This window comes from Tarenaya hassleriana, unplaced genomic scaffold (genome assembly GCF_000463585.1).
Source record: "Tarenaya hassleriana unplaced genomic scaffold, ASM46358v1 Cleome37, whole genome shotgun sequence".
NCBI lineage: Eukaryota > Viridiplantae > Streptophyta > Magnoliopsida > Brassicales > Cleomaceae > Tarenaya > Tarenaya hassleriana.
In genome coordinates this window covers 683,028-696,514 of record NW_010966725.1, presented here as the reverse complement: position 1 = coordinate 696,514, position 13,487 = coordinate 683,028, and the positions used below count along the sequence as shown (strand labels likewise).

At 38.2% G+C, this 13,487-nt stretch overlaps 3 protein-coding genes across 4 annotated transcripts; all 3 read right to left on the bottom strand.

Annotated features, from left to right (window-relative positions):
• Positions 1–1,630: 1,630 nt before the first annotated feature.
• On the bottom strand, positions 1,631–3,669 carry LOC104822654 (growth-regulating factor 5-like). Of its 2 annotated transcripts, none has more exons than XM_010553933.2 (4): positions 3,237–3,669; positions 2,487–2,907; positions 1,958–2,343; positions 1,631–1,824 (listed from the first exon to the last, which is right to left on the bottom strand). In XM_010553933.2, the coding sequence occupies exons 1-3, from the start codon at positions 3,436–3,438 to the stop codon at positions 1,971–1,973; spliced, it is 996 nt and encodes a 331-aa protein (XP_010552235.1). In that variant the 5' UTR covers positions 3,439–3,669; the 3' UTR covers positions 1,631–1,824; positions 1,958–1,970. The 2 variants fall into 2 exon arrangements, with proteins under 2 accessions (XP_010552235.1, XP_010552236.1); XM_010553934.2 differs by having other exon boundaries at positions 1,631–1,820.
• A 2,856-nt stretch (positions 3,670–6,525) lies between these two features.
• On the bottom strand, positions 6,526–7,559 carry LOC104822653. Its single transcript, XM_010553932.1, has 2 exons — positions 7,184–7,559; positions 6,526–6,911 (listed from the first exon to the last, which is right to left on the bottom strand). Exons 1-2 carry the CDS (start codon positions 7,525–7,527, stop codon positions 6,644–6,646), a joined length of 612 nt encoding a protein of 203 aa, XP_010552234.1. The 5' UTR covers positions 7,528–7,559; the 3' UTR covers positions 6,526–6,643.
• A 2,393-nt stretch (positions 7,560–9,952) lies between these two features.
• Positions 9,953–11,177, bottom strand: LOC104822652. Its single transcript, XM_010553931.2, has 2 exons — positions 10,658–11,177; positions 9,953–10,452 (listed from the first exon to the last, which is right to left on the bottom strand). Exons 1-2 carry the CDS (start codon positions 11,044–11,046, stop codon positions 10,197–10,199), a joined length of 645 nt encoding a protein of 214 aa, XP_010552233.1. The 5' UTR covers positions 11,047–11,177; the 3' UTR covers positions 9,953–10,196.
• Between the last annotated feature and the right edge of the window lie 2,310 nt (positions 11,178–13,487).

Genomic DNA, 13,487 nt, shown 5'->3' with positions numbered 1-13,487 from the left:
CGCCTCCGCCACCACCACCACCACCTCCGCCTCCGCCTCCCCCACCGCCACCTCCGCCGCCGTCGCCGTCGCCTCCGCCTCCGCCTCCACCTCCACCTCCACCGCCGCCTCCTCCACCATCTCCGCCTTCTTCGCCGCCTCCGCCTTCTTCGCCGCCTCTGTCTCCATCTCCACCCGAGGCTTCTCCTCCGCCTCTCAATGAGTCTTCTTATAGAAACCGGCGGCTTCATCCGCCGCCGCGTCCACCGCCGCGGCCCGAGGAGGAATCGAAAAGCAGCGGACTTAACACCGGGAAGACGGTGGGGATCGTCTTTGCGGGTTTTGCAGCCACACTGCAGGTCTGTGTTGTTTGCTTTCTGGTTTTCAAGAGAAGGCAGCTTCTGAAGATGGTAGATGCGTATTGAAGTGTAAAAGTCTGGAGCTTTAATGGGATTGGATTTGTTCTAAGAACACGTCGACGAGGAGAAGAAGAAGAAGAAGAATGGTCCGAGGATTTGATCGGAGCAATGGGTGTTTCCTCCATCGGATCAAATCGGGTTTCCTCCGTACGTAAATTGGTAAAAATTCTCCATTGACAACATTTTCGATTTGCCCCTTTTCTTTTCTGTATTTGTTGTTCGTTGAGGTCATGTAGTTTTCATTCACATGCCCAACAATGCTAACTAGAGTGAGATCAAAGAGGGAGGAAACGAAGAAGAAGAAGAATAAGAAAATGGGCTGTGTAACTTTGTGAGTCATGTAAAGATTGTTTAGGAAGTATTGAAACAAACCCGATATCTTAATTTTTTTTTTGTTGAATGTGTTATGTCCATTTGAAGATTCTTGTCACATTCCTCTGTTTCTGGTCTGTGCATCTTGTCCTGAGTCATTGGTTCATGTCTCGGATGTTTGCGTAATGTGCGGACAGAGAATCAGGCTATGTTAAGATGGAATCGAACTATGAAGACAGATATGGGATCTTCTTTGGTTCCTGCTATGGAATCTACAAGCATCAGCTCAATGCCATTTCTCAGGTATTAAGTTTGATGCTTCACAGCTTTCTTGATAGGTTGTCGGTTCATATGAACGGTGCCCGCTGTTTTATAGGTTCTTAGGATGATTATCTCGTACGGTGAATCAATTCTGAGGCCTTAATTCGATTCTTTGGTCTGCCTCCTCTGATTCATGTTTGAAGCCACTGGTTTGAACTGCTTTGTTGGTCTAGGCTAGATGGCAGGTTAGTTTATCATGATCATCTCTCATACAAGGTCTACACTCAGGGGAATTTCCGGTTTTTAAGGAACCGGTATATGGAAAACCGAGAAGAATTTCCGGTTTAAGAAACTGCATTACGCGTTGTCTTTGGTCTTTGGTATGAGCTGGTTCCTCTCTGGACCAGAGAGAGATGCTCTCTTCGCTGGCATTGGCTTTTTTTTTTTGCTTATTGACTTGTTGTATTTGTTAGTATTGGATCGTGCATACATATATATAAGTGCGCATACATGTAATAATTTTATGTATATATACGCTGCTTTGACTTTGTCGGATCATATGATGCTGGTCTGTTTTTGTTTATTCATTTGACAAGGAAGAACATGGCAGCACTTTCCAGAAAAAGATTACTCGATTGGATCTGACACTATAAATAAAGTTCATAATGGGTATATAATTGCAAGAGAAACTAAACTAGCCTTTGTCTATCAAGGTACATTTTCTTGGTGGACCCACACACACATACAGAGATGCATACATATAGGTTTCTGCAACAGTGTATTGTCTGGATGTCCCCACAGAAACAGATGAACTGTGGCATGATCCATCATTGGATGTTCTTTAGCTACCTACCTGGGGGGAAATGAAATCAAAATATCCATATTTAGGAGTTTGAAATATCGCACTTTACAGTTATGATAATGATGCATACAAGCTGTATATGGTTGTTAGAGGAGAAACGCATTCCAAGTTTTTGGGGTCGTACCATAAGACCAATCTCATGTCTCTCTCCGGATTAGATTTGGGTCGGACCATGCATTGTCATCGATCCTCGAGTTGGAGGAGAGATCAAGCCAAGAATCTGAACTGTTCTTGGTGGTCGGGGGCCAGTCCTCGCCGAAGAAATGATGGAGAGGCTTCTTGTGTTCTTGTTCTTGACCTTGATCTTGATCTTGATCTTGTTCATGTGGTTTGGACTCCTTTGGGACAGTTCCTGTGGTCTTGTCGAACATGTCTGTTCCCAACTCAAAACAGTGCCTGCTCATCATTGTTAGCGGTTGGTGATACGGGGAATCTTGGAAACTTCTAGAAGCTTCTGGGAAGAATGACCTCTCACCAACTCCCTCCATTGTTCCATGTAAGTACCTGAAACTGTTTTTGCCATAAACCAAACAGAAACATTATTACCCTTTTTCCTTGTCATGAAAAATGATGCAAAAGCAAGAAGACAAGCAATATAATATATTTGCCAAGACAGTCAATAAAAGGGGGTCGGACAATGTTAGGAACAGAACCTGAAGTCTTTGTCGGTCTGTGAACAAGCACCAGCAGAGCCCAAGACATTCAACTGATGAGAGCTACTGTTCTGAAGTGACAAACCAGAATCAATCCAAGAAGACGGGTAATGGTAATTAAGAGAATGGCTTAAACAGGATCTGCTACTGTTTCCGCTGAACCTAGGACTCGGCTGATGAGCAGAGATGATACTGTAACCATCCACTGAGGAAGAAGAAGAAGTTAGAGATGTTAATGGTGCTGGGTTTTCGAGAGATTTTCTGGTGCGGTTTCTTCCTCTGTGCATGTGTTTCTCGCAGTACTTGGAGTTTGGGTGAGATTCTCGTGAGCATCTCCATTTCTTACCGTCTGTTCTTCTGCATCTTCCTGGTTCTGTGTCTGGTTTTCTCCCCAAACCCATCTGGAAACATCCCCATCCAACTGCAACATCACCATTTTTAGAATATTATATAAGGGAAAAAAGAGGGCCTTTTAAAGAGCAATGAAACCCTAAACCCATAGATTGAGTTATTCGTGAACAACACTCAAACATATATATATATATATATAAATTTTCGGCCGATGGGTTCAACAGGCGACAGACAAAAACTATAAAGCTCCAAACTTTACACATGAGAATCAACAAAAGGTTGAATCTTTAGGCAGTAAACAAGAAGCCCACTTTCTAACTTCTCAAAAAACGTGATTACAATAACAAAAAAAAAGTGAATAATTAAATCATGTTAAAAATGACATTATTTTCGGCTTACAGGGTTGGTGAGGGAGAAGGGGAGAAGAAAAGGAAGAGTGTAAGCTTCTTCGGATGGAGAAGATGAGTTCAGGAGGGACAGGAACACCAGAGACCATGTACTTGTAAACTAGGGCTTGCTGTTCCAGTTCTTGCCATTGCGTTGTTGTAAATGGATACATCTCTGATCTTCCATCTCCACTTCCACTTGTTAATCCCATCATTTTTTTCCCCTTCTCTTACGATGGAGTAGAAAAAAGACAGAACTTTTAGATAGATGATGTGAAGATGAAACAAAGGCTTTGAGTGAAGTTTTCTTCCTTCAGAGAGCCAGCCCGACAGACAAAACACGACTCTTCTGTTTCTTCTTCTTCTTTTCTTCTCCTGGCCTAGGGTTCTTTGCGCTCTCTCTCTCTCTCTCTCCTCAGTTGAAGCCTATCGTATTCTTCACTTCCGTGATGCCTTGCCCTCTCCCTCTTTTATGTATACTGTAAAATCAATTTGTATCGGATTTATTTAATAAAATATTTTAAAAGTGGGCTTTAAATTAAAGTCTGTTTCTTTTAGAGATTTTCTAATTTATGAAAGCTAGGGTTATGACTAACCAAGGCAAGGGTCATTCTACGAGCCAATCATATTTCCATACCATTTTAAGTGAGCGAAATCATTGCAAAGGTTTATAGATCAACGTGATTTATTAGGTTATATATTTATAATCGTATTATATACGTAAAGAAATCTTATTCCACGTTGGTTCATCCGCGTATATACTTGACATCTCTTGTAGATCATTTATTTTAAATAAATGTCTAGCGGTATACAAACGGTCAAACAAACAGAAATCATAAGAAGGAACAGCTTATGAAGTTTGCCATGCAATGACAAAAAAAAAACATTATACATATATATATACACACACACGCGCGAGTGTATGTATGTAGATATTTTTGTCAGTGGTGGGGGTGTAGGACTATGTCACTGGTCCTGCAAAATCTAAAGGTCTTAAAGGGCAGTGTTCTTGTTGCTTCTGCTGCAGCACTTGATGTCCTGACACTCTCTCTGTTCCTATCTTCCCCAAAATTCCCATAACTTTTTTTTTTTCGTTTTCTTGACCATTGCCCTACTACTACATTTTCTCTTACATCTTTTTACCATTCATATATGCGTAAGGTATACTCTTACACAGTCTTTTGTTGTGTGTGTATATATACATATAATATGAATATGTATGATATATATTCATATGCATATAATAATGAATATGTGTGTATATATATTAGAAGCATTAAGATCAATAAAAACATAAAAATATATATGAATGGACAAATATATGCTTTCCTTCGGACACGTTTACTAAGTAAACATATGATTTAGGACCAATCTTTGTATATGGACTTTATTAACTCAGAAATTACGTCTCTTCCTTCTTTCTGGCAAGTGGAGTTGAACACCGAATCTTCAAATATATTACACCATGAGGTTACTGGACTATCTTTTTTTTTAATACATTGGGGAACCCCTATAACTACCTACCCTTACAAACGGAGACGAACTGGCCACCACATGCGCCTAACGGTCCCCCCAGACCTGGTCACCAGGCGCGCCTAACGCTCGAGCCGTAGTTGGGCCTAGGCGCCTGCAGGTCAAACCCCAAGCCCACGCGCACGAGCCTGCGACATACACGTGGGAGGTAAATCAGCCCGTTATGACAGATTGGCAGGCGAGCAGCTCAGAGGAAGGGAGGCGGTAGGATTCGAAGACCCGACCTCATGGAGTTGCCCCCATGCTCCCAACCAACTGAGCTGGCCCCGAAGGGCTACTGGACTACCCTTTGATAGGTCTAAGAGAGGTATATTAGAATACCTCATATGTTATGGGAACTACTTCTTCTCTCTGGCCGAGATTTGAACACGATAGCCATGGAATTATCTATAACCCCACAAACCATCGAGCTACGAGATGACGACCTTTCAAAGCAAGTGTTGTACAATAAAACAAATGAAATTAGTGAGGTGGAATATCACCAATGTAATAATAAGAAGGTTTATCCAATTGTAAATGGATCCAAATGAGACAAATAATCTCTTAGGGGTAAAACTGCAATATAGAAAAGATGGAGGGATCGTTTGTTTAGGTTAAAGACCATTGGATATGGAGGGGGGGCTTTGTTTGTTTGGTAGCAAGTGAAAGAGTACTTTGTCTTAAATGGATATTATTATATTATTATCAGTTTTTTTTTTCTCATTGAAGTGCAGAGAAAGCAGTAATACTGTTCATTGCCCTGTCTCTTTGCACATGCTCTGTCTTCTTCTCTTTCGAACTTCCAAGATATTTTTTCTTTAAAACCCATTCAATTAAAATTTCATATCTTTCGGTCTTTGTCAGCAATCATACAAAATTGTTTATAGATGTATATAATATGCAAATGAGGGAGTGAATCTTTTACTTGTTTATCCAAAGGTTCATGATAATTAAGAATATAATGCATCGTTCAAAGGACCATTGGTCCAAGGGATATTTTTCTACTTTGGAGCATTGGTTTCCATATAGGTTATACATAGGAAAAGGGGGCTTAGGACATAGGAAAGGGGTAAAGATTTTGGCAGATACTATGTAGGGTAAGAGCCCTACTTGGTCCTCCCTTTGACTGAATTATTTTCACCTTATTTTTTTATAAACCCTAAACTCTAACAGCTGTTGGATGCCTATAACTCTATAAGTGTGGTTAGCTAGCTCTCCTTTGATGTTTGTGAAATCCACTTAATTATATTTTCGCAGTAAAATGGAAAGAAGATATATGATTGCTCCTTATTAGCATATGATTGCATGTAATCTTGTATAACATTATTTCTTTCCTTTAGCAACAAGTCACACGGTTGTATATATATCCCTAGGGTTATTCTAATGAATATCTATCAAGACATTTCTTATTCATAATATATACCATGCCATGCATGATGCATGCACGAGTAAAACAAATCTAAAAACTTTGCCTTGTGAATAATGTTTTTTAGTTAAGTATAGTACACATGTTTTTTTTCCAAATAGTTTCCTCCATAAATGATCACACGCACAAACACACACACACACATATATATATATATATAGATAGAGATTTGTCTGTGGTTAAAAAAAACTATTTTCTATGAACAAAATTATTGCAGCTGGTTATGGATAACACCGTGAATAAGTGAAATGACAATAAAGTAATACAATAACCTCAAAACATGAAAAAGGGTCACGAGAAATCATGATCACAATAATAGAAAAACGGTATAATTAAACATACATATTACGACCGTTCACATTATACAAATCTTGACGACGTAGATTTATCGTTTCGTAGTTTTCCCAAAGGCTCGAACCAGACTTACTAACACGCCCCAACAACAAGTTTTCAGACATTGTACGTAAAACTCGATACGTATCTCAAGCATTGGACGACGGTGACTGGTCGGAAGGTCTCGAATAACGGTTTGACCTTCTTCTACAACGTAATATTGCAAAGTAGAACGCAACAAACACGTTGGGGAATACTACAAAGATGAAAAAGCAAAACCAGTCGTAGATCAACAATCTAGATTGAATAGAGGCATTGTTCGAGTGGATCAACTTAAGCGAATGCTTGAACACCACAACCATTGTGGCAACCGCGGCACCCATCATACCGAAGACCAATATCGCCACAAGTTTGCTCCTGCAAAGCCAAAGACATAATCGGATCGAAATATTTTGGGAAATATATATTAGTGACTTTCATAGTGTTTTTAGGGATATCTTTTACATTTAGAAAAAAAAATTGTAGTTTATGTTTATATTTATATTTATATGTAACATGGATATAGTAGATGAGTTAAATGTCCATAATATGAATCAATAAATATATGAGTTGCATGAGAGATGTTATCAAACCGACCGCTTACTCTAAAATTATCCAACCCTACAATTTATGTGTCTTAGGAATTGCACCTGAATGAAAAACCCAAGAGGAGGATGTAAATAGTGGCCATGGAGAGAGTGAAAGACACCATACAGAGGGTGACTAATTCATGGAAGATTGCATCTTTGGAGCCAAACTTGGAGTTCTCGAGCACGGATGTTCCGGCGATCCTCGTACAGTTATGTCCGGCGGGGCCACATCCGTCGTCCTGTTGCCAGACGCCGCCCGGTGGATTCACTGCCACTTGGAAACTGATCGTGGCTAAGACAGTGGCCACAACCAATAGGTTCCCTCTGGAAATCTCTAACCACTCGCCTTGATGCTCAAGGTACTTTGTAAATAACCATTTCCGATTGTTGTTCTCCTCCGCCATGTTCGATCTCAGGTTTTACTTCTTGGTAATGGGCTTTATTATAACCGGGGGATGTATAAGGACTCTTTATCTTCTTGAGAGGCAAGAGTAGTGAATGCAACTGTCATATATAGAACAAGTCCCCGTATAAGCTATATGTATATACACACATATATTGATTTCTTTTCGCCCACGGATTATTTAGCAATTAAGGTTGGGGATTGGATAAGAAAGTTGATCGATTTCTTATGATATCGTTGCATGACTGAATCAACGACAGCGACGTACAACTTGTTTCTCAGTGGCATGGGAACTGGTTCCGCGGTTTTTCACTCTCCCCCGCCAGAAAACTAACAGGATTCGGACATATATATACTCCTTTCCGTACGTGTTTCAAATTGAACATGAGTTTAATTTTTAACAGAATTCGGACTAACATATGCTTAAAGGATTTGGAACAATCCGCGTATATATATCTCAGTTGTTTACACTCGAGAGAGGAGCAAAATCTTCTGTAAACTATAATCTTTACCCCATTGTTTGATCCATTTTCACAACCTAATATGATGCATGAAAACCCTATGTACAAAAGCTTTTCCCTGGTTTCTTGTAAAGAAACTTCTCTCTTAAACCACGCGAAGATTCAAAAAAATATTAAATACATCACAAATACACGCACATATATACATGCATATATATGCATATGGGAAACCTGAAGCATATAAATAATCATTACCGCAAAACTGTAATTGAATTTCCACTATTATCGTGTTCTTTAGAGCAAATGATCCGTTTGTATCGTTTCTTGGTTTCAAAGCAAAGAATGAACAAGAGTGGTTCATTCTTTGAGAGGATTCGGAAGACTAACAGAATTCCCCTTGGTTTGGTATTCTCTAACCAGCCCCCAGGCCGGTTAAGGCACTTCCTTAACCACTCCGGTTCACTCTCGGCTCCTCATTATCATTGTTATCTCTCGTCTCTTGCATGTTCTCCTCCCCCTCCTCCTTCATGCTCAATCACTGACCATTCAGTTTTCTTTTTCAATCTAAGTACTTTTCAAAAGGAAGAAAAGGTCTTCTGAAAACTTTAGGTTCTTGCATTGGAACATTTATTGTAATGTTCTATATTAATATATATGGATAATATTCAATGAATCTATATGGCAATGTATTTATATATTGCTGTGTTAATAAATTAACAAATGTGGTATGATTAATGAGGTTGCCTAGTGACTTATAACGTCTTTTTGTATACTTCCAACCAAACTCTTAAATTTTCCAAGTCCTAGACACAAGTCATCACTCATGTCTCCCTACGGAACAGTTGAACAGTTCAATATATTTAATACATTAGAAAACGACGGCCCACTAAATTTATCAGTTGTTTACAGTCTATAAATGCGTGGAAAAGCCTTCCCAAAACTCAGAATCTTACAGTTTCATCAAGTTACTTGTGCTGCAAGAAAAGAGTTTCTTTCTTGTAGTGCAAGAAATGAGAATTTCATGACTTGATCATGAGACGGTTACTAGACCTCTGTGCGGACAAGAAGATCGGTATGTTGTTTGATTAGATCTCTTGTACGCTCAATTATAAAAGGTTGATTAAATCAATATATACTTAGACGTCCGAAGATTAAATCATTAATAACATATTGTTAGATTTGATTAGGAATTGGGTTTCATCCCTTCCTCTCCATATGGAAATGGCATGATGAGCTCTTTGATGTCTGGTGTGTGTGTGTGTGTATATATATATATAGAGAGAGAGATAATTTGTCACAGGATTTTCTTCCTGGGCTTATAAAAGGAGTTGTGCTTTGGTTTTAGGGTTTTATCTAGGGTTAAATCTGGTGGACGCAATTAAGGATTCTCTTGAATTAATCTTTTATCTTATTCGCAGAGAGAACCAAATGAGAGAAAAGTCCTGTCACGTTGCCGGACCATTAACACGGGGTGGAAGACGAATATATAGTCAGGCTCTTGTCTTGGAATATTTATTAACGCTCCATATTAATATGTATAATATTCAATGAATCTATATATGTGGGAATGTAATGTATTTATATACGGCTGTTTTAGTAAAAATGAATAAATGTGAATAATAAGTTCTCCTCTTGTGGGTCCACTCACTTACTGAAAACTTTAGGATGACAGGTGCAATGCACGATCATTGAATGAAGCTACAAGTGTTTAATTGTAATGATTATTTCTGTTTTAACATGTTCTGAAATGTCTAATCTTATGTAAGTGACACAGATTCGAGATTATGTTTTTAATGGTGGTGGAAACCTCGTAAAATCATTATTATTATTATTTACTTAGAGATATCCATATGGTTTGATTTTTCTCTAACCAGCCTCCTTACCGGTTAAGGAACTTCCTTAACCAGTCCGGTTCACTCGATCGGTTTCTCATTACCGTCCTTTATAAATTCCCAAATTCCGAGTCCTTATCAATTTAGATTTTACCATTCATAACATCCCTCCATACTTTATAACCTATGGTCAGCTCGAATACAAACCCGTTTTGTCGAGATCTCGAATCGTGCCAAATGATGATAACAATAGTCGAAAAACGGTATAGCTAGTTAAACATATATATAAATCTCGACGAAAATCCTCACCCGACGACGACGTAGAGTATTGTTCATAGCTTCCCAAAAGGCTCGAACCAGACTTACTAAACAAGTTTTCAGAAAATCTCAAGCAGTGGACGAGGGTGGCTGGCCGGAAGGTCTCGAGCGGCGGTTCGACCTTTTTCTAAAGCAGGACATTGCGCAGTATAACACGCCGTACTCACAAGCCAGAACCAGTCGTAAATCAACATTCTAGACCGGATAGAGGAGTTGTCCGAGTGAACCAACCTAACGGAAAGCTTGAATGCCTGAACCGTCACGCCAACCGCGGAACCCATCATAGAGAATATCAAGAACGCCACAAGTTTGCTCCTGCAAATCGAAAGACATGATTGGATCGAAGGATTATTACGGCGTCTTTTACATTTAGAAATAGTTGAAGCTTATTTTATTGATCTATATCATTTACAAGCTATACCCGTGATACATATAAATATGAATTTCACGTGAGATATTACTTAACCGATCGACCTATTATCCAACTCAAAACAGAGTTGATGCGATTTAGGAGCCGTACCTGAGTGAAACGCCCAAGAGGAGGAAGTAGATAGTGGCCATGGAGAATGTGAAAGACACAATACAGTTGGTGAGCAAGTCATGGAAGATTGCGTCTTTGGATCCAAACTTGGAGTTCTCTAGTACGGATGTTCCAGCAATCCTGGTACAGTTATCTCCGGTGGGGCCACATCCGTCGTCCTGTTGCCAGACGCCGCCAGGCGGATTGATCGCGACTTGGAAACTGATCGTGGCTAAGACAGTGGCCACAACCATTAGGTTCCCTCTGGCTCTCTCTAACCACTCGCCTTGATGCTCAAGGTACTTTGATAATTCCCATTTTCCGCCCTCCTCGTTGACAGGATGAGCGTTGTTGCTGTTGTTCGGTTCTTGTCTGTTCCCCACCTCCATTTTCGATGAACCGCAGGATTTTTTAACTGGTTGGTAAAGGATTTGTGTTTAAAACTGGAGGAGAGAAAATTCTTCTGAGACTAAGTTTCTCGTCCATTATGAGGGTGACCTCGAGGAAGATATGAATATCAAGTTCTATTTTCAGCAAGCCCCTGATCTTCTTGGTGGTTCAATCACAATTTTTGGAGTTTAGTTCATTATTAATTTTCAAGATAACCTTCTTCGAACAAGTGGATGCAATGCTGTTTGGAGGTGCTGGAAAACGATGTTCTTGTCCCAAGAAAGGAAGACGAAGATCTCTCTCTCTCTTTCTCTCTCTCTCTCTTGTTATTGTTGTGAGAAAAGTCTCACGTAAAATACGTGGTTCTGATTAGTAGCGATCACCCTCCTCGTTTCACTTCTTCTTGTAAACCAACTGAACAGACGATTTTACCCCTAAATTTATGGTATTTACAAAAATAGCCAGGCTAATCGTTAGGGTGATGGGTATTTATTGACTGAAACACCCCAGGTTACGCCGCCTCAGCTTTTCATTAATTCTGTTTTTTGTAATTGAAAAAAAAACCTCTTAATCCACTACTTATTGTTTCTTTTACATCGGCATCTCGAGAATCGGTTCGGGTTTAGGTTCGCGATAGGAATGTATCGATCCGATTTTTTATGTTTTGTAAAAATAGGTACCAATCGATTTTTATATTATGTTCGATTCAGTTCGGTTTCGATTTCAATCCGGTTTGGTTCGTTTTTTTAAAAAGATAGATTTCTTTTGAAAAAATTCGGTTTTCGAAATTTTTAAAACTCAGTTCGGTTTTGAAATTTTTAATTTTTTTAAAATAGTACCGTTCGGGAATTTAGAACGGTTTAGATTGAAAAAAATACCATATTTTTTGTTTTGGTTCGGTTTAAAAAAACCGAAGCGAAACGTCTACCCCTACATCATATCTTTAATAGCGTTTTTGTTCTCTGCAACATTCATTTTGATATTTCAGAACTAGAGAGTCTGAAAAAAAAATTATTGTATTGTTCATTCATCATACTTTCTTTACAGATATATAATTATTAAAGGAGGTAATTTCTTAACCATAATGCTTTTTATAACATAAAATCTATTGTGTATATTGGATTATATCAAATAATTAGGTTAATGGATTTAAGTTGTGTGCCTATTTTTTGTGTATTTATTTTTATTGATAATATTTATCTTGATTGTAGTTTTATTTTTATTTTTACAATTTTGTTAGATATATATTTTTGTTATTGGGTAATCTTTGATTGTGGTTCTATTATTGTGTCTATGTTCCTATACAATCAATATTTTCTATATATAATTCTAAGATATATAGTTCTTAATTAAGTTAATTAATTGGGTGATAAAAAATAATAAAAATATTAATTTTTAATTGTTAATTCAAATAAACGGACTTATGATTGTAAGTTGAATGTATAAACGATTACCATGATTTAGGAAAAAAAACTACCTAGGTAATAATTCTTCCAAGGGTTGGATCTCAACAGTATAGTTGTAATTAATAGGATATAATAAATAAAAAAATGTTAATGTGTCATTTCTTAATAACTTTTTTAACGTCTGTGTTTTTAACTTTTTACTTTCTGTTAATAATATTTTTTACTTAATTTGTAAAGTTGAGAGATTTAATGGAGTCAATTGCAAAAATACCCTTAAATGTCGATTTCACTTACAGCCCATACCCCGCACAGTAACAAAAAAACGACAACATCAGATATACCCTTATAAATGTAGAATCCCTATAATACCCTTCATTTATTTATATAATATTATAATATACTAAAATAAATAAAATATAGATCTATTTTTTATTCATTTTCTCTCTCCTCTTTATCGTTGTCTCCCGCCATACATCGCATTCTCTCTCTTCGAGTTTTTCTTCTTCTCTCTCTTGAATGTCTCTTCTCCACCGCGATTTTTTGGTAAATTTGCTGCAAGAAACAAGTGAAATCTCCAAAAACTCATCGAATAAAGGTAGATGTAGTGGTATTGCCGCTTATAGTGGAAGAAAAACGAATAAGTGGAAGTTTTAAACAAAACCGGTTTTCTGGACCTGGTGAGACTCGAGAAAAGAAAATCATGTTCGGTAGATTCGGTCTGTACATCAATGATATCACAGACGTATGAGTCATAATATTATGTTCGTGCATGTAATGACATTATCAAATCATATTTGGACTAACTCACTCGTGTATTATATGGTAAAAACAGTCGTCAAACTGATCAAACTCGTCAAACTCATCGTAAACACTAATCAACTCATAACACTGGTCAAAGTCGTAACACGCATTCGGGGTTTCATGTTAGGGGTTTCTGAGTTTGACGAGTTTGACGTGTTTGACGAGTTTGACGTGTTTGACGAGTCAACGCGGTCAACCTGTGGTCAAAATGACATTCCGATAGTTCAAAGTTA

Bases quoted from the DNA above. Each gene is read 5' to 3' on its own strand.
- LOC104822654 (XM_010553933.2), bottom strand. From the start codon at position 3,438: ATGATGGGATTAACAAGTGGAAGTGGAGATGGAAGATCAGAGATGTAT. The intron at 2,908-3,236 runs GTAAGCCGAAAA...GTGATGTTGCAG, and splicing joins CCTTCTCCCTCACCAACCCT to TTGGATGGGGATGTTTCCAG. The intron at 2,344-2,486 runs GTTCTGTTCCTA...TGGCAAAAACAG, and splicing joins CAGACCGACAAAGACTTCAG to TTTCAGGTACTTACATGGAA.
- LOC104822653 (XM_010553932.1), bottom strand. From the start codon at position 7,527: ATGGCGGAGGAGAACAACAATCGGAAATGGTTATTTACAAAGTACCTT. The intron at 6,912-7,183 runs GTGCAATTCCTA...TTGGCTTTGCAG, and splicing joins CTCTTGGGTTTTTCATTCAG to GAGCAAACTTGTGGCGATAT.
- LOC104822652 (XM_010553931.2), bottom strand. From the start codon at position 11,046: ATGGAGGTGGGGAACAGACAAGAACCGAACAACAGCAACAACGCTCAT. The intron at 10,453-10,657 runs GTACGGCTCCTA...TTCGATTTGCAG, and splicing joins CTCTTGGGCGTTTCACTCAG to GAGCAAACTTGTGGCGTTCT.